Source organism: Tachyglossus aculeatus, chromosome X1 (genome assembly GCF_015852505.1).
Source record: "Tachyglossus aculeatus isolate mTacAcu1 chromosome X1, mTacAcu1.pri, whole genome shotgun sequence".
NCBI classification, from domain to species: Eukaryota; Metazoa; Chordata; class Mammalia; order Monotremata; family Tachyglossidae; genus Tachyglossus; species Tachyglossus aculeatus.
The window spans coordinates 46,820,132-46,847,340 of NC_052101.1; the positions used below are offsets into that span (position 1 = coordinate 46,820,132).

Here is a 27,209-nt window from a genome sequence, read left to right on the forward strand (position 1 = left end):
AAACTGGCTCAGAGAGGTTAAATGACTTGCCCCATGTCACACAGCAGGTCAGTGGCACAGTGGGCATTAGAACCCAGGTCCCAGACTCCCAGCCCTGAGCTCTTTCCACTAGACTATGGTGTTGCCCAGCTTCACCTCTACCACAGATCTTTTAAGTACTGAACTTCAAGTATGCATCCTTTAAAAAAAAATAATTTGAAAAATCTTAGACCTAGTACATTTTTCCCTTGACTCAGTTATCTATAAGAAGGGGTTTCATTAGATAGGAGTTTCCCACCACACTGTTTTATTTATTTAGCCCTACTGCTGTTCTAGTACAGGGGTTGGCCACCTAAGGCTCAAGTGATATTTAGGGATTCATTTATATTCCCTTTTTCTCCCCATCCTTTTCCTTTTCCTTTCCTTTCCCTCCCCTCTCCTACCCACTCATTTTCCCTTTCCTTTCCTGGTGGTTACAACTGTTGCTAGGGAACCACCTCATGCAATGACATCACCTCATTACACTGATGACTTGACACCTGTCCACATGTTTTGTTTTGTTGTCTGTCTCCCCCTTCTACCCTGTGAGCCTGTTGTTGGGTAGGGACCATCTCTATATGTTGCCAACTTGTACTTCCCAAGTGCTCAGTACAGTGCTTTGCACACAGTAAGTGCTCAATAAATATGATTGAAAGAATGAACCTGAACTGAACCACGTGAAGCATGACATAATGACATCAGGTAGTGGGGTGCTTTCATAAATCCAAGTAGCCCTGGCCACTCGGGGTACGGTGGGAAGGGTTACTCAGGCCCAGCCGCGGAGGAGCTCTAATACGGGGTGAAGGATAAGGCGGGGCAAGGTGCTTTAAAACTGCTTTTGTACGGGGTGGAAAAAGACGTTTAAAACCATTAGGTTCACAATGAAATGAGTGTTTTAAGTTCATTCATTCAATCGTATTTATTGAGCACTTACTGTGTGCAAAGCATATACTAAGCACTTGGGAGAGTACAATATAACAACAAATGGACACATTCCTGCCCACAGTGAACTCACAGTTGTTTGGCTCTTTGCAAACCAACTGCTCAAAAGCTTCATTTAGAGCAGGTGATTATTTCTAGGGCATTATGTGCAGTGGACAGGCCTAGTAGGAATCTTAAACATAACTGGTTAATTTAAAATGGCAAAGATTGGAGTGGCTGCCATGGCAACTGCCCATCAGGCTGTGGCTCTGTAACACAGCATTGGCACTATGCTGTGGTTACTTTTGGTATAAATGGGTCCAGCACATCAAAATCTTTGTGGGCACCTTACAGTATGTTGCATTCTGGGCCAGTTCTTCACCCGTTGTACTCGAAGCCCCAGCAGGAACATCAGTGGCAGGGATAAGAGAGTGTGAGCAGCTCTGAACCAACCACTGTCTGTCTAATCAGTGCCTCCACACAAATTCACTTTTTTTTTGCTTTTCTTTTAGATTGTATTTAAGTGCTTACTATGTGTCAGACACTGTACTAAGCACTGGTTAGATATAAGGTAACTAGGTTGGACATAGTCCCTGTCCCACATGGGGCTCGTGGTCTTAATCCCCATTTTACAGATGGAGTAACAGGCACAGAAAAGTGAAGGGACTTCCTGAAGTCACACAGCAGACAAGTGGCAGACCTGGGATTAGAATTTAGGTCCTTCTGACTCGCAGGCCCAGGCTCTATCCACTAGGCCACGCTCAGTCTCAGAACTAAGACTTTTCTATCATTCCAGATGAGAGATTCCTGGTTCTCTTTTCTCTCTGGCTAATCCTTCTCTGACTTTTTCACCAGCTCTTCCTTTTTTTTTTAAATGTCATTTTCTAAGCATCTATGTGCAAAGCACTGTTCTAAGCACTGGGGAGGATACAAGGTTATCAGGTTGTCCCACGTGGGGTTCACAGTCTTAATCCCCATTTTACAGATGACGTAACTGAGGCACCGAGAAGTTAAGTGACTTCCCAAAGTCACACAATTTACAAGTGGCGGAGCTGGGATTAGAACCCATGACCTCTGACTCTCAAGCCCAGGCTCTTTCCACTGAGCTACGCTGCTTCCTTGATCTGAGCCCCGTCTTTCCTCTCCTCCTCCCCATCCCCCCTGCCCTACCTCCTTCCCCTCCCCACAGCACCTGTATATGTGTTTGTACAGATTTATTACTCTATTTATTTTACTTGTACATGTTTACTATTCTATTTATTTTGTTAATGATGTGCATCTAGCTTTACTTCTATTTATTCTGATGACTTGACACCTGTCCACATGTTTTGTTTTGTTTTGTTGTCTGTCTCCCCCCTCTAGACTGTAAGCCTGTTGTTGGGTAGGGACCATCTCTATATGTTGCCAACTTGTACTTCGCAAGCTCTTAGTACAGTGCTCTGCACACAGCGCTCAATAAATATGATTGAATGAATGAGTGAATGAATCTCTCACGCTCGTCCCTCATGCACTGCTCTGGGTTCCCTTCTCTTCTCATCCTGGTTGATCTTTTCATTCTACACTCTGTCCTTTGGGAAGCTCAGCAACTCCCACAGCCTCAACTACCACTTGTTAGCTAATGGCTTCTGAATCTACCTGGCTAGCCTTGAGTTCTCTCTTTTGCTTACCTCACTGACGTCCTTCTACAACCCACCATGCTCACTCTGCTCCCCTAATGCCAACCTACTCACTGTACCTCGATCTCATCTTTCTCCCTGCTGACCCCTTGCCCACATCCTACCTCTGGCCTGAAACTCCATCCCCCTTCATATCGGACAGGCCAACACTCTCCGTACATTGATAGTCTTATTAAAATAATAATGATGGCATTTATTAAGTGCTTACTATGTGCAAGGCTCTGTTCTATGTGCTGGGGAGGTTACAAGATGATCAGGTTGTCCCATGGTGGGCTCACAGTCTTCACCCCCATTTTACAGATGAGGTAACTGAGGCCCAGAGAAGTTAAGTGACTTGCCCAAAGTCACATAGCTGACAATTGGCGGAGCCGGGATTTGAACCCATGACCTCTGACTCCAAAGCCCGTGCTCTTCCCACTGCGCCACGCTCCTTCTCTAAAATTACATCTCTTCCAAGAAGCCGTCCTCAACTAAACCCTATTTCCTTTTCCATTCCTTTCTGGGTCACTCTTGTACTTTAATTTGTACCCTTGACTCACTGCACCCTCAGCCCCAAAGCACTTATGTCCATATTTGTAATTTGTATTAATATCCGTCTCCCCCTCTGTAGTGTAATCTGGTTGTGGGCAGGGAATGTGTCTACCAACTCTGTTATAGTGTACTCTCCCAAGTATTTTCTGCACACAGTGTCAATAATAATAATTGTGGTGTTTATTAATTGCTTCTGTGTGCCAAGCACTATATTAAGCACTGGGGTGGATACAAGATAATCAGGTCTCACATGGGGCTCACAATCTGAGTAGGCAGGAGAACAGTTATTGAATCCTCATTTTGCAGATGAGGGAACTGAGGCACAGAGAAGTTAAGTGACTTGCCCAAGGTCACACAGCAGGATTGTGGTGGAGGAAATTAGAAACCAGACCCTTCTGACTCCCAGGCCTATGCTCCATCCAGTAGGCCACAATCCTTCTCCAATAAATAGCGCTCAATAAATATGATTGATTGAGCCTCTACAATCTCAGATTACCTCCTGTCCTTAGGATATCCCTACGTGGATTTCTCATTGGCACCTCAAGCTCAATATGTCCCAAATGGAACTCATCACTCTTAAATTCTCTTTCCCATCTAATTTACTTATCACGGTTGACCGCTCAAAGCCAGGGAAAAAGTCATAGTCCTGTTCAGCCTATTTCTTGTATGCCATTGTGGTCAAAGATCTGACAATGGACCTGGAAGTTTGGTGACAGAGATGGCAGAACTTCCCTTGTACAGTATGCTGGGGTCTTGATAGCAGTCCCTGCTACTTGAGACTGGCTGTGGTGAAGCCACAGAGGTCCTGAAGCTGAGTTCCCAGCAGCCAACGATGCAGTTTTAATTTATGTTCACATATAACTGTATGTTTGTGTTTTAATGTGAAATCCAAGGAGGATTCCTCACTGGGGGGAAGCGATTTGATTGGGTAACACCTAATAGAAAGAGTAATGGCTCGGGAGTCAGAGGTCTTGTGTTCTTATCCCAGCTCTGCCATGTGCCTGCAGTGTGACCTTGAGCAAGTCACTTAACTTCTCTTGTTCAGTACAGTTCTTGGCACATAGTAAATGCTTGACAAATATCATTAATATTATTGTTGTCATTTAAGATCATCATGGTCAGAGAAGCAGCATGGTTTAGTAGATACAGTACAGGCCTGGTAATCAGGCCTGGGTTTTAATCCTGGCTCCACTACTTGTCTGCCGTGTGACCTTGGGAGTCACTTCACTTCTCTGTGCCTCAGTTACCTCATCTGTAAAATGGGGATTAAAACCATGAGCCCCATGTGGGACAAGGACTTTGTCCAACCTGATTACCTTGTATCAATCCCAATGCTTAGAACAGTGCTTGGCACATAATAAGCGCTTAACAAATGCCATAATTATTATTATTATTAGGTTAGGGAACGTGTCCACTAATTCTGTTGTATTGTACTGTCCCAAGTGCTTAGTACAGTACTCTGTACATAATAAGATTTCAGCAAATACCATCAATTTTTAAAAGCGAATTTATGATTTTCTGACCTGAATCAACTTGGATTTTTGTTTTCCGTAGGGTTTCCTAACTTTGTGATTTAGATCAGTGTAGAATAAAGGTTTTCAGGAGAAATTGGTAATGCCTTATGTGATGAGCTATGATTTCCATGCATTTGGATAAATTGACTCTTTAAGGTATTTTTTTCAATGCAGCGTGTAATGGATTCCGAGCCTCTTGTAAATCTGTCAATTCTCTTGCCTACCTCTGATCTTTTGCCCCTGAATATTCTAGATAGCTCCTCATAGAAAGCTGTGCATCTGAAGGTTTCCTGGAGATTGTGAAGTGAAATCAGCAGATTAGTAATTAACTATGGTAGTTGTTAAGCACTTACTATGTGTCAAGTGCTTTTCTAAGCGAGGGGGTAGATATAGGTTAATCAAGTTGGTCACAGTTCCTGTCCCACATGGAGCTCACAGTCTAAGTAGGAGAGAGAGCAGGTGATTTAATCCCTATTTTATAGATGAGGTAAATGAGCCACAGAGAAATTCAGTGACTTAAACAAGGTCACACAATGGGCAATTGGCAGATCTGGAACTAAGAACCCAGGTCCTTTGACTCCCAGGCCCATGCTCTTTCCACTAGGCCATGCCGCTTCTTGATTAGACTTATCCGAACAAGTAAACTGTGAGTATACTGAATGGATGTGAAAGAAACAGGATCTTTTATACTTCAGTGGAAAGAGCACGGGCTTTGGAGTCAGAGGTCATGGGTTCAAATTCCGGCTCCGCCAGTTGTCAGCTGTGTGACTTTGGGCAAGTCACTTAACTTCTCTGGGCTTCAGTTCCCTCACCTGTGAAATGGGGATTAAGATTGTGAGCCCCCCGTGGGACAACCTGATCACCTTGTAACCTCCCCAGTGCTTAGAACATTGCTTTGCACATAGTAAGTGCTTAATAAATGCTTATCATTATTATTATTATACCTCAGAAGATTATAGATAGACCGATGCTGTGAGGTATGAGAACTCTCTGCACAGAATATAAAAAATATCAGCAGTCCCGAAGGCATTTTTATCTTCTACTACAGCAAATCCCTAAAACTGTGACCCTGATACTTGTTAAATAGAAATGTCATCAAGCATCAACCTGTTAATATTTGAGCGTATGTATATATATGCATATACATTGACTGAACAGTCATTTACTCTTCTTCCACTCCCTTCTGAATCACCCTGATTTGCTGCTTTTATTCACCCCTCCCTCAAGCCTCACTGCACTAATGTATATATCCGTATTGTATTCATTTATATTAATGTCTGTCTCCCGCTCTAGACTGTAAGCTTGCTGTGGGCAGGGAATGTGTCTGCCAACTCTTTTATATTGTATTCTCCCAAGCGCTTAGTACAGTGCTCTGCACATAGTAAGTGTTCAGTAAATACAGTTGATTCGTTGATATTCATTCATTCATTTGTATTTATTGAGTGCTTGCTGTGTGCAGAGCACTGTACTAAGCGCTTGGGAGAGTACAGTAAAACAAACAGACATATTCCCTGCCCACAGTGAGCTTCCAGTCTAAGCAGGGGGGGATACAGACATTAGTATAAAAAATACATTACAGATGTGTACATAAATGCTGTGGGACTGGGATGGGGGAAGAACAGTGGGAGCAAGTTAGGGCGAAGCAGAAGGGAGTGGGAGGAGAAGGGAAGCTTAGTCAGAGAAGGCCTCTTGGAGGAGATGTGCCCTCAAGAAGGCTTTGAAGTGGGGGAGAGTCATTGTCTGTTGGATTTGAGGAGGGAGGGTGTTCCAGTCCAGAGGCAGGATGTGGGCCGGGGTTGGTGCAAAGAGATAGGTGAGATTGAGGCACAGTGAGAAGATTAGCATTAGAGTAGCGAAGTGTGCAGACTGGGTTATAGAAGGAGAGTAGCGAGGTGAAGGTAGGAGAGGGCAAGGTGATCAAATGTTTCAAAGCAAATGGAGAGGAGTTTTTTGTTAGATGTGGAGGTAGATGGGCACCACTGGAGTTTTTTGAGTGGGGAGACGTCCTAAACGTTTTTGTAGAAAAATGATACGGGCAGCAGACTGAAGTATGGACTGGAGAGGGGAGAGACAGGAGCCTGGGAGATGAACAAGGAGACTGATACAGTATTCCAGACGAGTTAGGATGAGTGCTTATATTAACGTGGTAGGGATGGAGAGGAAAGGGTGCATTTTAGCGATGTTGTGAAGGTAGGACTGACAGAATTTGGTGATGGATTGAATATGTGGGCTGAATGAGAGAGAGGAGTCGGGTAATGCCTAGGTTACAGGCTTGTGAGACAGGAAGGATGGTAGTGCTGTCTGCAGTGGTAGGAAAGTCAGGAGGAGGTCAGGTTTGGGTGGGAAGATGAAGAGTTTTGTTTTGGACATGTTAAGCTTGAGGTGAGCTTGGAGGACATCCAAGTAGAGATGTATTGAAGGCAGGAGGAAATGCGAGACTGCAGAGAGAGGGAGAGAGATCAGGAGTGGAGATGAAGATTTGGGTATCATCTGCATAGAGATGGTAGTTGAAGCTAGGTGAGCGAATGAGTTCTTCTAAGGGAGTGGGTATACATGGAGAATAGAAGAGGATCCAGAACTGAACCTTGAGGGACCTTCATAGTTATGGAGTGGGAGGCAGAGGAGTCTGAACTAGGAGAGGATAATGTCAGTGAAGCCAAGGTTGGGTAATGTTTCCAGGAGAAGTAGATGGCCAATAATGTCAAAGGCAGCTGAGAAGTTGAGGAGGATTAGGATGGAGTAGAGGCCATTGAATTTGGCAAGAAGGAGATCATTAGTGTCCTTTGAGAAGGCAGTTTCTGTAGAGTGAAGGGGATGGAAGCCAGATTGGGAGGGGTCAAGGAGAGAATTGGAGGAGAGGAATTTGAGATGGTTGGTGTAGACAATTTGCTCAAGGAATTTGGAGACGAGTGGTAGGAGGGTGTTGGGGTGATAACTGAAGGGAGCTGTGGGGTCAAGGGAGAGTATTTTTAGGATAGGGGAGGCATGGGCATGTTTGAAAGCAGTGGGGAGGAAGCCACTGGAGAGCAAATAGTTGTAGATGGTGGTTAGGGAGGGAAGAAAGGAGGGGGCAAGAGTTTTATATCTAGATCTATTTATGCATACAGATCTATATATCTATCACTATACAGTTATATACATTCATTCAATCATATTTATAGAGTGCTTACTATGTGCAGAGCACTGTACTAAGTGCTTGGGAAGTACAAGTCGGCAACATATAGAGACAGGCTCACAGTTTATATGTATATTTATACATATTTGTATGTGTATATATATATATATATGCAAGAAGATATATGTCTCTAATATTAACTGAGTGAATATGTAGGTGTAGTGAGAATCACTCATTACTGGTAAGCAACTTAGAGGATGTGTGGGGGGGTGTGTGCGTGCATGTGTGTGTGTGTGTGTGTGTCTGTATTTCCTGAAAGGAAACAGAGACCTCCAGCTCATTGTAATAACGTCACTGTGTTGGTTGAATGCTCATAAAAGTTTAGACTGTTTCCTTGAGGCAGCTTTTTGGGTCCCAGGGAGGGCTACAGGTCCTCATGAGCCTGCTAAGATTCCATAGACTTTCAGTGATTTGGAAAAACTGGCTTTTTAACCAGGAACCTGAACATGTGTTTCAGGTAGAGAATGCCAAAGATAATGAAGAGAACATCCTGCAGAGAGAAATTCCCGCCAGACAATCTCGACGGAGATTTAGGAAAATTAACCACAAGGGAGAACGCCAGACCATCACGGATAATGTTGATGCTAATAGCTACCTTTCAGTGAGTATGTCTCAAATTATCAGAGTGAGCTGATTGACCTGCCTTTGTGTAGCTCCTAAGATGGTTTACTTCACTCTACTAACTAGGCAAATGAAGTGTAACTTTGTTTTTTTTTTCAAAGTGTAAATTTTACTTCTTGAGGAATTGGTCAAGACCTTTTGGATTTGCAGATTGGTAGTTGTACTGCAAGGACCTCAAAATCTTCTGGATTTGCTTGATAATTAAACAATTAAGTGGGTTGATCAAGCTTTACAAAAGGCAAACATGGATTTTTTTAAAAAGAGTTTCCACTTATGTGCTTCCATTCAAATTTTCTGTGCTAATTCTCTGATTTGTTGAATTTAAGGAGAGTTTCTTATCAACCTTACTAATTAAGCATACATACTTATTAATCTTTCTGAAGACTTTGTGTAATTGTCAGCTTGAGGGTCCGAGTTAAATTTGTAAGCCATTTGTCTTGGACTTAATAAATTCACTATTGGGTAAAAAAAATTGTTCTTATATAGAGATCCAAACTGCTTCAGGGTTGTGCTGTTGTACTCTTTTCCTGGTGCTAGATATGTTACTGTTTTCCCACGAATAGAAAAATGTTTGTTGATATGGGAATGCATCTATGTATATTTCTCTCTCTCTCTCTCTCTCTCTCTCTCTCTCTCTCTCACACACACACAAACACACACACACACACACAGAAAATATGGTCAAAAGATTTATGGTAATCTTAACATGTTATTTCAAATCTAGAGCAGTTAATTGGAATGTTGAGAATAATGCTTTTTAAGAAATGCATTTTTTTTCTAAGGAATTGATATGGTAGTTCAAAGTGAAGCAAACGATTTACTAGTGTGAAAAACAAGATTCAGGTGCTAGTTGTGACCCTCTTTCTTGGCAACACTGCCAATGGTTGAGATAAAATGACTAATGCTGAAAGAAAGTCTGTTAAGATTTTGATCTGGGTTTTAGAATTTGTAGTTTCAGCAGAGTAATTTAATAAGTCTGTTGAAATTCAAGTTGTTGGCACAGTATTATTTCAAGTGTGACCAGCCCAGTATATAAATGAATCACACATATAAAACCTCCCTGACCTTTGAGGGGCTGACTCTGGTTTTTGACCACAAGTCTCCAAAAGGTTAACCCTATTTTCAGTGTGGAAACAAATGGTTCTTGGGTGGGCTGTCCCCACCCTGATGATTTGCTTCTCTATTCCTGCCTCAGTGCCATCCTGGATATCAGATGACTGCACCTCTACCCTCCTGCCAAAATATGTGTTGTTCATATATTCAGTGATATCCTTGCTCTCATCCCTCCCTCAACCCCAACCTCTGTAAGTGCCACTCTATCTAGGCTCCAGTGGGGTTCTAGGCCAGCCTCAAAAGGCCTCAGGTCAGCATTTGGAGATACCAAAGCATGGTCAAATCTGTTAGCTAGAAGGTAGGCTAGTCAGGCAATAGATATGAAGAGATAGCAGACTGAATGTGTCTTCCCTCCCAAGCTAAGTCCAAGGGAGACTGCGGAAAACCACACTTTGGTGCAGTGAACATGAGTGATGTGGTCAGATGGGAGCAGGTTGAGGAGGAGAGATTGGGAAAACTGGAGGCAAGAATCTCTTCTTCATTTGCAGTTCATTTCTGTAGACAGCCTTCCTTGGAAAATTTGGCCCTGTGCGTAATTTTTCATAGAATATTTAGCATATGTACTCTGGAGTAATGAGTCTTTAACAGCATTCTGCATCTTAAATTGAATCTTTACTTCACGTAAAAAATGAATGTTGTTCTTTGTGTAAAGGAGAAAATTATTTCAATTCTACCTTGTTTATTTCTCTTTCGCCTCTCTTTCATCTTAATGGCTGCATGAAGAGAGATTTCGTGGCTGTAGGCTTGTTTGATCTGAGTGGCTTCTTTTCATGTAGAGGGTGGCGGGGAGGAAGAGTGTCTGATTGTAACTCCCGGAAAATAGTCATTGACTTTTATACATTTTGGCTTAGAACAAATCTATTCATTTTTGCCATTTGGCAATATTTTATATAGGAGAAGATTAAAAATCTGCAGTCCTGACACCAAACAATGCATCAGTTTTGAACTTTCATACATTTTATTTCTTGATAGATCGATACTTATCTATCTAGAGGAAAGGGAGTGTGTCTACCAGCTCTATTGCATTGTACCCTTCCAATTACTTCCCAATGTTCTGCAGACAGTTAGTACCCAATAAATATCATTGATTGAGAGGTCACTGAATGTGCTTTGAACATCCACAACCTTGAGTAGAGTGAATGTAATTTTACCTGTTTTTGTAATGTTTATAAATGCTTATGTACTATATAAAATAATGCCAGGAACTATGCATGTAAATTGATGAAACTGTCCCTGTAAGCATAAGTATATGCTGTAGTTATCTCTTTGTGCTATGTTATGTGTTTGGGATAGTCGGTGATTCTTCTTTTTTTGGGCACAGTGTTTCTATTTTCTGCTATAATTATCTTCAGGATAAACTTACTGCTTGAAGTTGAAGATATATTTTCTCTATCCATTTTATATATAAATTAATCTTTTGGAAAAAAGGCCCTAATAGTTGTTATACAAATGTGGCCAAGGCTCAGAAACTTTCTGCCAGGCATCCTGTAAGGTTTGTTAGAGCTTACAAAAGAAAACATTAGAAGTGGCCCTAGAATGGTGCTGAGATCAAAGAGCTCTTTGTAGCAAAACTCCCTGATACTGAAGAATCCAGAAGAACTTCAGAGGAGCAGCGTGGCCTAATAGACCACAATCCTGGGAGTTAGAGGACCTGACCTTACAGTCTACAAGCTTGTTGTGGTCAGGGAATATGAATGTGTCTGTTTATTGTTGTATTGTACTCTCCCAAGGGCTCAGTACAGTGCTCTGCACACAGTAAGCGCTCAGTAAATACGATTGAATGAATGAATGCATGAACCTGGGTTCTAATACCAGCACTGCCACTTACCTGCTGTGTGGCCTTGAGCAAGTCACTTACCGCCTCTGTGCCTCAGTTCCCTCATCTGTAAAATGGGGTTTAGGAGTGTGAGCCCTGTGTGGGACAGGGACTGTGTCCAACCCGATTTTCTTCTTTCTACCTCAGTGCTTAGTACAGTGCCAGGCACATCGTAAGCACTTTCAAGTACCAAGACAAGCAGAAACCCCTTGACTCAAACAGAAGGGTGCTTATCTGCCCCTTCCTTCCTCTCCCCCTCGCCCCCCTCTTCATCCCCCCATCTTACCTCCTTCCCTTCCCCACAGCACCTGTGTATATGTATATATGTTTGTACATATTTATTACTCTATTTATCTTGTACATATCTATTCTATTTATTTTATTTTGTTAATATGTTTGGTTTTGTTCTCTGTCTCCCCCTTCTAGACTGTGAGCCCACTGTTGGGTAGGGACTGTCTCTGTGTGTTTCTGACTTGTACTTCCCAAGCGCTTAGTACAGTGCTCTTCACACAGTAAGCGCTCAATAAATACGATTGCTTGATTATCAAAATCTTTGATATGGAATACAAAAAAGCTAAAAAACATATGAGATAAGGAATGGGATACTTAGACTAAAGGTGATGCAGACTGCCCATCCTAAAGAGTGTAAATAGTCCCACATACCATCCCAGCACCCCTAAAGAGTAGAGATAGCTCTACCCTCAATATCAACTGAGAGGGAATTTTAGGAAGTTTCCAACAAAACAACAATGATCACCTTAATATTCGTTCCATCATTGAACATGACACCGTACAAAAGATTGTTTGCTTGCCAAAGTGGGAATGCTTTACCCCAGAGCACTTAATAACATATCTTTAAATCATATATTATAAATTATTTATTTATTTTAATGTCTGTCAACCCCTCTAGACTGTAAACTCATTATGGGAAGGGAACATGCCTGTTAATTCTGTTGTATTGTCCTCTCCCAAGCACTTGGTGCAGTGCTCTGAACATAGGAAGCACTCAATAAATGCCATTGATTGATTGATTTGTTATCGGGCTTTCTCCATTAGAGAGCAAACTCCTTGTGGAAAGGGATTGTGTATTGTACTTCTGTTATACTTTCCTAAGCATTGCATCCAGGGAGCACTCAGTAAATACCATTCCTGCTGTTCTGTGCTGACATGGCTGGCATCGGAGGGGATCTGTTAAGAGTATTTCTCCATCACTGTTGGAATTTGACAAGGTAGAGACTAGGTCCACCCTACTCAGCCGTACTCAGGAATGCTCATAGGAACTTGGAGGCTTAAAAATTGTGATCCTCTGGGAAGTTTCCGACTCTGCAGGCTAAGATCATCATCAACCTTCTTTAATACTGGAGCTCATACACAGTCGCAACTGTGCTCCGGAAGCATATACAAGAAGACATGCAGATGGCATCTCAGAATCAGCAAAGCTGTGTGGACGGACAGTTTGCCTGAAGAAGGCTGAAGCTGTGTATCAGCCTGCACCTGACAGACCCTAGTCTCAATCAAGTATCACAAGCTGAATGCAGAATCATGGGGTTCTGTTACCTGAGAAGCACAAAATCACATGATGCAAGGGGAGACAAGGAGGTGGAAGATTCATTCAAGTAGGCTATTTTGTCCTTCGGAACCTGGAAGGCAGAGTATGGCACCTGCATGGCATTAAGTTTAGGCTTAAACTAAAGATGTCTGGGGCCCTGTTGGTGGCTAAAAATGTTGTGGCTGGTAGAGTTTAGGCCTATGACTTGGGCCCAATTTGAATTTTGAAGCAGTTTCACCAAGGGCATCTAATAACAATAATAATAATAATAATGGCATTTGTTAATAATAATAATAGTATTTGTTAAGCGCTTACTATGTGCAAAGCACTCTTCTAAGCGCTGGGGAGGTGATCAGGTTGTCCCACGTGGGGCTCACAGTCTTAATCCCCATTTTAAAGATGAGGTAACTGAGGCACGGAGAAATTAAATGACTTGCCCAAAGTCACACAGATGACAAGTGGCGGACCCGGGATTAGAACCCATGACCTTGATCCCATGATCCCAAGCCCTTGCTCTTTCCACTGAGCCAAGCTGCTTTCCCAGCAGCAGGGTCCTGGAATGCAATCAAGCCATCAGCATGAAGCAGTGCGCATTTCTTCACACCTCCACTGGTCAGGACAGAACAGAGAGAATGGATAGAAGCAGGATACCCAAAAGCTGCTAAATGGGGAGTTGAAATGGAATACCCAGATAAAATGTGGGCAGAAATGCTGTAGGGATTCTAAGGAAGCAAAACTTCCGTGTGGAGTGAAAGTGGACAGTTGGGAGACAGTGTCAGAAGACTGGTTTGCCTGATGTTCAACCATCATAAATGGAGTATCTTGCGTGTGATGTTTCAGTAAGATTGTGACATTAAGAGGATGAAATGGAAACATCAGCCGACAATATGGGAAACAAACGCAAGAACACGGCAAAAAGCAATCTGTGTGTGTTTGCGCATGATGAAGTATTAATAATTATTGTATTTGTTATGCACTTTCTAGGGCCAAGCACTGTACTAAGTGGACACAGCCCCTGTCCCAGATTCATTCATTCAATAGTATTTATTGAGCGCTTATTGTGTGCAGAGCACTGTACTAAGCGCTTGGGAAGTACAAATTGGGAACATATAGAGGCAGTCCCTACCCAACAACGGGCTCACAGTCTAAAATGGGGCTCACACTATGAATCCCCATTTGCCAGATTGCCCGTCTCGCTCGGCCACACCTTAAATACCAATGTATATCTCACCAATGCAAGTGTCATCTTTGAGCATGAAGAAACTGCAGAGAAGCAGCATAATGCAGTGGAAAGAGCACAGGCCTGGGAGTCAGAGGACTTGGGTTCTAATCCCTGCTCCATCATGTACCTGTTGTATGACTTGGGGCAAGTCACTTCATTCCAAGCACTTAGTACAGTGTTCTGCACGCAGTAAGCGCTCAGTAAATACGACTGAATTTCTCTGGTGCCTCAGTTCCGTCATCTGTAAAATGGGGATTAAGCCTGTGAGCCCTTTGGGTCAGGGATTGTGTCCAACCTGATTATTTTGTGTCTTCCCCAGTGCTACTGCAGTGCCTAGCACATAGTAAGCATTTTTCAACTACCATTAATAAACAAGAGGTAAATATGTACATGTATGTATATAGGTGTTCTCATATGCACCTATCATTATATAAATCATTATATATTTAATAATCTGGGGGATTTTGGTTCTTTGAAAAAATTTTTGTTGCCCATGAGGAGCATATTATGAGAACTAATCCATAGGTAAACAATCAGATCTTATTAGAAGGGCAGGCACAGTTTGATTCATAATGTCAGTACACAAGGTTCTTGTCTGAGAGACTTGGGTGAGGGATATCTGTTTGACAGTTTCCCCTGGTTAACTAAGCTACGTTCTCTGAAGAAAAACAGAATTACATTAGGGTGGTAGTTTTCTCACGTAAAGGCACCCATTTAAAATACTGGTTTTATTCTCTCTTCAGAAAAGACATTTGACTAGTGCTCAAGTGTATTAGTCTTCTGGACTGTGAGCCCACTGTTGGCTCACTGTTGGGACTGTCTCTATATGTTGCCAACTTGTACTTCCCAAGCACTTAGTACAGTGCTCTGCACACAGTAACTGCTCAGTAAATACGATAGATTGGTTATTAACTCATCATCCTCATCAGTAGTATTGAGCACTTCCCGTATGCAGAGCATTGTACTTAAGTGCTTGAAAGAATATAGTAGAATGGAGTTGTTACATACATTCCCTGCCCACAACAACCTTACAGTTGTGAAATAAATATGCCAGAAATTGGTTTTAAACTATGTCCCAAGTAGTTTAAACCCCAATCCTATCCCATTTTCAAGGAGGCATGATATCATAGCATCTCTAAGCTCTTTATGGGCAGGGATCATGTCTACTGATTATATTGTACTCTCCCAAGCACTTATTACAGTGTTCTGCACGTGGTAAGTGCTCAATAAATATCATTGATTTGGTAATGAAAGGTTAAACTGTCCAAAGTTCCCTCTCCATGGAAGCAAAGGAGATTCCACCTGAGGTGAGATGGATTTGGCCAATAAAGGGGCTCCACTGCTGCTCATCAGGATGCAGTGCACATGATCATCAGCTCTGGGCTGGGTGTATCAGTCTTCATGGATGTGAGGTTTAAAGTATGCAATATAGTGTGAAACAAAACATTAATCACAAAGAAAAGGGGGCGCCTAGTCCTCTGGCCCTACCCCCTCACCAGGGAAGCCTAGGATCGCTCCATAGGGAAAGGTCCTTGACCACCCCAGCAGCCCTCTTTGCAAAGCCAAGGGCCAAGGATTAAGCCATGGGGAGGGTTCTCCCTCTGGCCTCCCCACCATCTCCAATAATAGTAATAATAATAATAGTAGTAGTAGTACTTGTTAGGCTCTTACTATGTGCCAAATACTGTTCTGAGCATTGGGGTGGATACAGGGTAATCAAGTTGTCCCATGTGGGGCTCACAGTCTCAATCCCCATTTTACAAATAAGGTAACTCAGGCCCAGAGAAGTTAAGTGACTTGCCCAAGGTCACACAGCAGACAAGTGGTGGAATATCCACAATTCCAGTATATAATATTCCACTATTCCTGTGCCATGAGGAAGAGACACTGATTTCCCCCAACCCCTTCATACACTGGGATCCTGAGGCCCCACCAAAAAACAGCGCAGAGATCTACAACGGATCTGCCAAAGAGAAAACACGTTATCATACACTTATTAAGAATTAATAACTTGTTAGTGCCTGCCCATTCACTCTGGACAGTCACTATAATGACTTGCTAGCATTCGCCCATTAGCCACTAACGACATGTTAACATTCGTGCATTCACTTTGGGGATCCTCCCTCCCTTTATCAAGATCTACTTTAGTCTCCCCAAGCCCTAAATTCCTCCATTTGTCCCTGAGCTCTCCAGATCAGCCACTGCAGCTCCAGACTTCCTTTCTCGAATCCCTTCTTTTTTTTTATAATGGTATTTAAGCAGTTACTATGTGCTGGGTTAGATATAAGGTTGGAAACAGTCCATGTCCCACATGAGGCTCACATTTTTAATCCCTATTTTACAGCTGAGGTAATTGAGGCATAGAGAAGTGAAGTGACTTGCCCAAGGTCACAGCAGACATGTGGCGGAGCCGGGATTAGAACCCAGGTCCTTCTGACTCCTAAGCCTGTGCTCTATCCACTAGGACACACTGCTTCTCTTTTTTCTCCTTTCCACTTAGATTGTGATCCCTGGGTGGGAGAGGGGCTGTGTCTGACCTGATTGTCCTGTATCTTCATCAGTGCTTAGAACAGTGCTTAACAAATACCACAATGACTATTAGCCCTCTAGTCACCCCCCCACGCCCCCTTTATTCATTCATTGTCGTATTTATTGAGTGCTTACTGTGTGCAGAGCACTCCTTCTGATCACTCCCTCCCCGGTGGCCCCAACTCCCATCCAACCCTTCCCCACCCCTTGTTCTGCTCCTACTCACCTCCCCTATCCTTGCTTTCCAGATCCTCTGAGGCCCAGGCTCTTTCCACTAGGCCGCACTGCTCGGTAATTAGGAAAACACAAGATCAGTTTTTATATGCTAAGGCATATCGGCCTAGGTGTCAGAGGTCCTGAGTTCTAACCTTGACTCTACTACTTGCCTGCTGTGTGAGCTTGGACAAGTCACTTAACTTCCCTGGGCCTCCGTTCCCTCATTCCCTCATCTGGAAAACAGGGATTGAGACTGTGAGCCCCATCGGGACAGGGTCTTTGTCTACCCCGATTTGCTTGTGTACACCCCAGCGCTTAGTACAGTGCCTGGCAGATAGTAAGCACTTAACAGAATTATTCATTATTAAAATGGGCATTTAAAATCTCACACTTAAGACTCTGAGCCCCATAAGGGAAAAGGACAGTGTCTTACCTATCTTCTAGTCTCTTCCCCAGTTCTTAGTTCAGTGTTTGACCCAGAGTATGCACTTTACCAATGTTATTATTATTGTTGTTATTATTACTAATACTACTATTACGAGAGCCAAGAAGAGTCCCTCTGCTTGGCCCCTAATCTCTTTCCTGCCTGGACTGTGGCAAGATGTGTATCCAGGGGAACCCCGGAGACCCTGCGCAGTTCTGGTGCTGGTTCTGGATGGCCTTGATCCCTTGTTAGGGAGCAGGAGTCACTGTCTTGTTTCCTTGCCCAGACTCCCTCACTGTTCCAAGGGAATAATGGCTCCACTATTACAATGATTATCAATATAATAATAATAATAATAATAATAATTGTTAAGCACTTTTGTGCCAGGCACCGTACTAAACGCTGGGAGGAATACAAGCACAGCAGGTTGGACACAGTCACTGTCCCATGTGGGGCTCACGTCTCAATCCTCATTTTGCAGATGAGGTAACTGAGGTACAGGGAAGTGAAGTGACTTGTCCAAGATCACACAGCAGACTTTCGGTGAAGTCGAGATTAGAACCCATGACCTGACTCCCAGGCCTGTGCTCTGTCCACTAAACCATGCTGCTTCTCATTGTTATTATTTATTATTATTGCTTGTTATACTATTAAGCACTCACTATATGTCCAGCACTGTTCAAAACCAGTCCTTGTCCCACATTGGGCTCACATTGTTAGTGCCTCAAGTGCCAGTTATATGGAGATATGTGTGTTTGTAATTAGTTGGGTCCCTTTTCTTCCTGTCTTGCCCCCAGACCCGTGGAACCTCAACTCCTCATCTCTGCATCTGTGAAAAAATAGCATGGTTCTATTTGCCAATTTTTTTTTCTTATTTTATTTAACAATCAGTTAATGATATTTATGGAGTGCTTACTATGTGCAGAGTACTGGAGTAAGTGGTTGGAAGAGTGCAATACAAAAGAATTAGCAGACATGTAACAGGCTAGAGGGCAGAGAATGTATTAGTAAATCACTGCTTTTCAGACCTGAGGCCGAAGTACAGACATACCAGAGGAGTGAGTTTGAGGGACCTGCTTTTGGTTTCTCCAAACATTCTAGTTCTTTGCATTCATAGTCTCATCTGAATTTTGTATTTATCACATTTTAGCTGATGGGCTTAGAAGTAAGGGATTTGGCTTTCAGCCTTGGCTCTGTCTCTGTCTCTGTGTGTCCTTGGATAAGTTGTTTACCTTTTCGACTACCCAGTGCAATACTATGCCTGCAAACTAGGTACCCACCTCCTTGTCCATGAGGTTTGGGGGTTCCAGGTTTAAGATGCAGCACTGGGCCTTCACAAGCTAAATTCCAGTCGTGGAGGGAACCCTTTTCCCCTTTGCTTCTGGTCAGCAAACGGGACTGTGGGAAACAAGCCGGTCTAGTCTAGGCAGACGCAAAAGCAGCCCTCGTCTCATTCTGAAGGCCACGGCTGCGCCTGTCGTGTCCCTGGGTCTTTCAGGACTACGGTTCCCAGTAGGCCACAGCAGTGCTCCCTGCAATGGAGGCCCAGGCCATTTCTGAGTCAGCCCAGGTGAACTTGCAGACCAGCTTGACCACGTTTCCCATAGGACGCAGCAGTCGAAGCCTCCTTTCGAGGCAGCCTTAAAGTGGCCAGTCTGGAGGTTGCTCTATTATAATAATAATAATGATGATATTAAGCACTTACTATGTGCCTAGCACTGTTCTAAGCGCTACATTTGATGGTCTCATAAACACCATAGTGTTTAATGATCATTATAATTATGGTATTAGTTAAGCGTTTACTATGTACCAAGCACTGTACTAAACACTGGGGTGGATACAAGCAAATCGGGTTGGACACAGCCCCTGTCCCACACCGGGCTTACAGTCTCAGTCCTTATTTTACAGATGAGGTAACTGAGGCCCAGAGAAATGAAGTGACTTGCCCAAGGTCACACAGCAGACAAGGGGCAAAGCTGGGATTAGAACCCATGACCTTCTGACTCCCTAGCCCATGTTCTATCCACTATGCCATGCTGCTTCTTTGTTGGTCTCATACAAACTGATACTAAAATTCACTGTGATAATAATAATAATAATAGTATTTTTTAAGCATTTACTATGTGACAAGCACTATACTAAGCACTGGGGTAAGTACCAGGTAATCAGACCCCACATGGGGCTCCCACTTCAAGTAGGAAGGAGAGTAGGTATTGGATCCCCATTGTGCAGTTGAGGGAACTGAGGCACAGAGAAATTCAGTAATTAGGTTAAAATCACATAGTAGACAAGGGGCAGAGTGGGATTAGAACCCAGGTCCTCTGACTACCAGGCCTGTGCTCTATCCACTAGGCTGTGCTGCTTCTATTGCTGCTTCTTAGTAGTAATAGCATTTTCTGTGCAAGCAATTGTGGGTAGTCCCTGGCCTCCAAGAAGCTCGCACTATAGAAGTAAGGAGGAGGCGGTGGTCCACGACAGATTTAGAAGGGCAGATGAGAAGAAAACGTATTGAATACAGGGGTAGTGATCAATTTGAAAAAAGCATTGGGGGCAGCATCATTAGAGGTGTGATGTTTCAGGCTCCTCCTGAAGGCTCAATCCGAGTCGTGGCCCAGCCGTGGCTTCCCCTCTGTTTTAAAGGTTGAGAAGAGCATGTGTTGCTGGGGTTGAAGTTCTTCACAGGCTGGAGCAGAGGCCTCTGGGAGTCCTTGTGGTTTAGGGGGTTAGCAGGGCAAGGGGGATGGGGTCAAGGGGTAGCTTTTGTGCTTTATGGTACATCCTGGTGGTCTGGCGTAAAATGAGGATTTGTGCATGTTGGCTTCCCCATCACCACCACCCTAAATCGTCTCCTTCCTACTCATAGGGATGCTGTGATAAAATGCTATGCTTGGCAGAAAAAACATTAATAATAATAGTACTTGTTAAGCGCTCACTGTGTGTCAAGCACTGTTCTAAGCTCTGGGGTAGATACAAGTTAATCGGGTTGAACACGGTCCCTGTCCTATGTGGGGCTCATGCTCTTAATCCCCATTTTACAGATGAGGTAACTGAGGCCCAGAGAATTTAAGTGATTCACCCCAAGGTCACACAGCAGACATATGGCGGAACTTGGATTAGAACCCAGGCCCCTTTGACACCCAGGCCCGAGCTGTATCCACTGTCATGCTGCTTCTAAATTTCCAGTAAACAGGGCACAGTAGAAATCCTCAGAATTATTAGTACTATTGCATTGCCTATAAACCTTTGTATCATCAATCAATCAGTGGTATTTACTGAGCATTTACTGTCTGCAGAGAGTACTGTACTAAATGCCTGATCACATCCTTCTTTCCCTTTATCACCAGCTAATTAGATTTTTCCTAAAAACCCAGATGTTGGCCACATGACAATTGGCATGAAAATGCAACATACAGATTTTTGCCATTGTTCTTCAAGGGAGGGCATAGATAATTAGCATGTGAAACATTCTTTCCCCTTGTAGTTCAAAAATAATTAGTAATCTGTCTTTTTTAAAACAATCTGATATTCCTCCTTAGGTATAACTACAAGCCAGATAAGATTCTGGCACCTATAAAATATGCTTGGCATTTCTCCTAGAATCAGTTGGTAGAGTCTATTTTTCACAAAAATTGCAGTATTTACAGCATTTATTTAACTCTAATTAAATTGAAGCGCTTGGTATGTTCGTGTATATATTACGATAAAGAGTGGAAACCATGTTTATGCAACCGTCTCTTCTTGGTCTGTTCAACACACGTCTTTAATATGTTGATTCGCCAAATAAGGTTACAAGAAACATAGGCAAGAAATCTGTATTATCTCTCGGGGCTCAGCATTTGTGGGTTATTCAAGTATGGCTGAATATTGGCTTTTCTTCTCGTGTAAGCGCAAAGATGCTACGTCTGTGGTGTGTTCATTTCCTGAATAGACTTGAAGGAACAGAATGCTTTATCTTTTGTTTGTTCAGAGATCTAAATAAAGTCGACGGTTTTTTATATTCTGGGCTACTGCTGAAAAGGAAGAAAATGCATCTTCTTTGTAGACTAGCTTGTTCTGCAGTGCCTTTCACAGAAACACAGCCCATCTGGGATCGAAGGGAGAGGAGGCTAAATCGGATTGCATCAAGAGTCTCTGCAGGACCGTCTCTCTTACCTTAATGGTGGGGGTGGGGCGGGAATGGAGCTAACCATATTACTTACATTTGCTTCCAACCGATGGTGTCAACTGCTCCGGAGGAAGCTGTTCATCTGGCTAAATGCCAGCATATTGGTGATGGGAGAGGATAAGGCGACTGAGGAGAAAGGAGGGTGAAACGTGACATCTGTGGTCATGATTTATAAAAGAAGCCAGAATCAGTTGGGAATTGGACTCGACAGTTTTTGTGAGCCTATAAAATGAGACATGCTATTGTTTCCCATGATTCTGGGTCAGTAAACTGAAGGAGGTGGGGGCTCTGCTGATCAGTTTTTTTTGTCTTCCCCATTTCTATACTTGGTATTCATTACCATTTCAGGATCGATTCCATCCTCCACTATGACAATTCATTTGTGAACTGCGCTCTCCTGGAAGCCGTCATTTTGCATCAGCACCCCTCCTTTAGGGCGGTACTGTTTACCAAATGAATCTTCGGGTTGATATGAAACATCCCAATTTCCATCTGATTATTTCTGTTTGGCTCTGTTTTACATATTGATGTAGTGTTTAGGTTTCAGCAAAGCTGCAATGTTAAATCTAATTGAATTTTTGAAAGAATCTTGAGAGATATTTTAGTCCGCCCCTCCATTTTCAGGCAGGAGCCCACTTAAATCCTCACAGCTAGATGATGTTTCATTTCTGTAGATCTCCAAAGGTGCTCTCCTTGGCCACCCGCTCCAATATTTAACATTTCCCCTCAGGAAATTTCACCCCTTGTGAAACCTCAGTTTCTTATGCTGCAAATTCAGCCCAGTTTTTCTTGTGGTATCAGGAGAGACAGGGTATGTGGCATGGTGGAAAGAGCCTGGGAGTCAGAGGGCCTGGGTTCTAATCCTTGCTCTGCCACTTACCTACTGTATGACCTTGGGCAAGTCACTTAACTGCTTTGCACATAGTAAGTGCTTAACAAATGCCATCATTATTATTCCATGGGCCTCAGTTCCCTCATCTGCAGTGTGGGGATTCAGTACCTGTACCCCCTCTACCTTAGGCTCTGAGCCCCATGTGGGACCCAATCATCAAAAAAGATGAAGGGAGAGGAGGAGAGGACACAAAAAAGTGTCTACTCCAGTACTTAGCACAGGGCTTGACACATAGTAAGCGCTGAACAAGGACCACAGTTACTATTGCAATAAAAGCAGTATCATCATGATAAATTCCTCTATGTGGGTTTTCCATCCTTGAAGCCTCAGTACTGAGGCATGTCTGCTTCCCAATAGGAGACTCCATCAAACTCTATTAATACTAATATTTAGTTGCTGTCAAATCTTCTCTTTTTACAGGCAAAACAGTTACAATGTCTTCTGCATTTCTCCTCAGTCCATGTGTTTGATTGGAAGCTAATTTTTATTCACCTGAGGTGAGGGGGACGATGCTTGTGAAAACACTGAAGTCACTTGCTGTTGTCTTGAAAGTTTCATTGAGCTCTGGCAGTGGTGCTCAGATAAAATGCCTACCAGTTTAGCTCTGCTCATAAAATGGTGCAGCACTTAAATAATAATTACGGTATTTGTTAAGCCTTACTATGTACCAAGGCCTGTTCTAAGCGCTGGGATAGATACAAAGGTAATCAGGTCAGACACAGGCCTCATGGGGCTCTCAATCTTAATCCCCATTTTACGAAAGATGTAACTGAAGCCCAGAAAAGTGAATTGACTTTCCCAAGGAGGCAGACAAGTGGCAGAGTCAGGATTAGAACCCAGTTCCTTCCAACTCAAAAGCCCTTGCTCTATCCACTGGGCCATGCTGCTCTGTCACCTGGGTGTTCGCTTGACCTCTCCTGGTACTTCAAAATACTTTCGGGCATGAGGTCCTTATGGCAGACTATGCTCTGAACACAGTGATCACTTAATAAATATGATTGATTGATTGAATGAATGAATGACACAGCTAATGGAACTCTGAAGGGGCCAGCAATAATAATGATGGCATTTATTAAGCACTTATTATGTGCCAAGCACTGTTCTAAGCACTGGGGAGGTATAAGGTAGTCAGGTTGTCCCATATGCGGCTCACAGTCTTAATCCCCATTTAACAGATGAGGTAATTGAGGCTTAGTCAAGTGACTGGCCCAAAGTCACACAGTTGACAAGTGGTGGAGCCAGGATTAGAACCCATGACCTCTGACTCCCAAGCCTGGGCTGTTCTCAGTGAGCCACTCTGCTTCTCTAAGAAGAAGTAATAGAGTAGAAAAAGGTATGTGACCTAGATTCTAGGTTTTGAGTCAGTTTTTCTGCTACATCTGTCTTCTTCACCAGAAGAACAGCTCCGCTTCAGTACTCGTGGAGTTGGGCTTGGTAACAGGGGAGATGCACGATCAAGTAGAGAGGTACTTCAGGTGAAACCTTGAAACTGCCGGGAAAGAGTTTCTAAGAGAATTGGACGCTCCCTGCTTTAAATAATGATAATCTTTGTGGTATTTGTTAAGCGCTCACTATGTGCCAAGGACTGTACTAAGCCCTGGGCTAGATACAAGATCACCGGGTCCTGCATGGGGCCCACAGTCTAAGTAGGAGGGAGACCAGGTATTGAATTGCCATTTTTAGATGAGGAAACTGAGGCCCAGAGAAGCAAAGTGACTTGCCCCAGGTCACACAGCAGGCAAGAGACAGAGCCGGGGTTAGAACCCAGGTCCTATGACTCTCAGGTCCATCTCTTTCCACTAGGCCACGCTGTGTCTCTCTCAAAAAGAAGACCTGGAGTGGGAGTTTTTCAACCAGTCATACGTATTGAGCGCTTCCTGTGTGCAGAACACTGTACTAGGCACTTGGAAGAGTACAGTTTTACAGACACATTCCCTGACCACAGCGAGCTTACAGTCAAAAGGAAGAGCTTGTGGAAGGCCCGGCCATGGTGTGTAGCCTATAGTTTCAAACAATGGCTAAATCAAGACTGGCGCAACCAATGTTACTACTCCTGTTTTTTAGAGGGAGTTTCAGAGTCCTCTCCTATGCCTGATAAAGAGGGGAATCCTACAGGCGTTTAGAGTAAGTGAACAGTTAGCATGGGTTCTGTAAGGGGCAGTGTGACTCTTTAATTTGCTGGAAGTATTTGAATCGGCCTAGTGGATAGAGCATGGGCCTGGAAGCCAGAAGGACCTTGGGCAAGTCACTTCACTCCTCTGGGCCTCAGTTACCTTATCTTTAAAATTGGGATTAAGACTGAGACCCCCATGTGGGACATGGACTGTGTCCAACCTGATTAGTTTGTATCTACCCCAGCGCTTAGTTCAGTGCCTGACATACAATAAGCACTTAACAAATACCTTTTTTTTTTATAAGAAAGGGTCCTATAAGTATGTGGCTAACCAAAACTAGAGTTTCTAAAGACTTTTGACAAGGTTCCACACCAAAAATTTATGGAAAGAATAATCATGGGGTTGGAGGAAAGAGTCCATCTTGGATCGAAATATTGGATGTAAGATGGGAAACCAAGCGTGGGCTAATTGGCCAACTGAATAAAGGAATGTAAGTAGTGGGTTCCCCTGGGAATTGGTTCTAAGATCAGTTTTACATAAAATATTCATTCTCCCTCTGGAAGAGGCATGCTCATTGAATCTCCAAGTTTGGACTCCAAGTTTTTCTGAGGCCAAGTTTGGACTCAGGTTTTTCTAAGTGATGCACTCCAGTGCTAAGGGAGATGTACTGAGTGAATGGGCAGGAAAAGAGGCATATGAACTTCGAAATGAGCAACTGCAAGATAATGGACCTAGTAAGTAAGCTACAAAAGAGTTGTCAATCAAACATTTATTGAGCACTTACTATGTGCAGAGCACTGTACGAAGCGCTTGGGAAAGTACAGTTCATTCATTGTCATATTTATTAAGTGCTTACTGTGTGCAGTAAGTGTGAGCACCATCTCTATATGTTGCCGACTTGTACTTCCCAAGCGGTTAGTACAGTGTGAGCACTGTACTAAGCGCTTGGGAAGTACAAGTCGGCAACATATAGAGATGGTCCCTACCCAACAACGGGCTCAGTCTAGAAGGGGGAGACAGATAACAAAACATGTAGACAGTTGTCAAAATCAGCAGAATAGTTAAAACAGAGGATAGAAAACATTAAAACGTAGGATAGGAAACGTGATCGTTGTTAGCCGTTCCCTTATATCATTAGTTCCCTATTGCAGAATTAGCCAAATAAACCAACAGGATGCTTAACAGTCATAGCTTGTAGACAAAAAGATACTGCCATGATACATTGGACCTTGAATCCCTTGGGTATCTTCTTGTTTGGATGGAGAGGAAAAGGTGGATTTTAGCGATGTTGTGAAGGTGAGACTGACAGGATTTGGTGACAGATTGAATATTTGGGTTGAATGAGAGAGTGGACCCCAGGTAGGATGGGAGCAGGGATGCTGGCAGATCTAATATCTTGGATCTGCCCTGCGCTTTGCAGATAGTAATAATAATTGTGGTATTTAAGTGCTTACTATGTGCCAGGCACTGTACTAAGCGCTGGGGTGGTTACAAGCAAATCGGGTTGGACACAGACCCTGTTCCACATGGGGCTCACATTGTTAAGCCTCATTTTACAGATGAGATATCTGAGATGCAGAGAAGTGACTGACGTGCCCAAGGTCACACAGCAGACAAGTGGCCGAGCTGGGATTAAAACCCATGTCCTTGTGACGCCCAAGTCCATGCTCCTTACTAAGCACTTAATAAATACAATCATTGTTATTGTGATGTTTGTTTTTTTATTTTTTAAAGTATATTTGAATACATTGGAGGTTGTGTTTTATACTTTTGTGATTTAGCCCATTACATAACTTGGGGGGTATTAGCTGAGAATTCCTAGCGGAAGTGGATGATGAGTTTCGATTTGGCACGGGAGGTGGTGTCTTGGAAATGAGAGGCTATTTTTGCATTTGGGGGTAGTGTGGGGTAAGGAAATATGGGAAACCAAGCACAGAACTCAAGCAGTCATATTTATTGGCACTTACTATGTGCAGAGCACGGAGAGTCCAATAAAACAGAGTTGATGGACACATTCCCAGCCCACAACGAGCTTACTGTCTGGATGGGGAGATTGACATTAATATAAACAAATTATGGATCTGTACATGAGTCCTGGGGGTTGAGGGACAGGTGAATAAAAGGTCCAAATCCAAATGAACCCTTGGATTTTGGTGCACTTGGAGGAAGGGTCAGAAAGGGAAGATGGGGGTTTTTTTCTTCTTTTTTTTCCTTAAAGAAACAGAATAGGCAGTGATCTTCTAATTTATAAAATGAACTTGGTCATTAGGAATGTGTAAAAGTTACAAAGACGCCAAACAATCGATGAGCTTTTATCTAACAGATTTGGACAAGAGCCTGATCAGAATCCTCCAAGCGTTAGTTTTAGATGGTTTAGAAAACCAAAAGGTCTTTGACACCATTTGTGTAATTTTGAACCCATCATGGAACCTCCAGCTTCTTTTTTTAGAGAACAAGCTATAATTTTCTCAAACCAGATGGCACAGTTTGTGGCATGGAGGATGGATGTGTGAGTGTCTATGTGCATGCATGTGTGTGTGTTGCATGTGGTAATAGTAATAATAATTATGGTATTTGTTAAGCGCTTACTGTACTAAGCACTCTTACTGAAGCTCCTGTTACCACCTGGGGAAGCCTTCACTGGCCAGTTTTTTTTTTAAACTCCTTGTGTGTCAAGCACTGTTCTGAACACTGTGGTAAGATGCAAGTTAAT

The 27,209-nt window shown here is 43.1% G+C and overlaps 1 protein-coding gene across 5 annotated transcripts in view; it reads left to right on the forward strand.

Moving 5' to 3' along the window:
• Positions 1-27,209, forward strand: part of RAPGEF6 (Rap guanine nucleotide exchange factor 6) — a 295,383-nt gene that overhangs the window by 117,829 nt on the left and 150,345 nt on the right. For all 5 annotated transcript variants that reach the window (XM_038740784.1, XM_038740786.1, XM_038740785.1 and 2 more), the window contains exon 6: positions 8,293-8,436. In XM_038740784.1, coding sequence (XP_038596712.1) covers positions 8,293-8,436 — 144 coding nt within the window. The remainder of the gene's footprint in view (positions 1-8,292; positions 8,437-27,209) is intronic.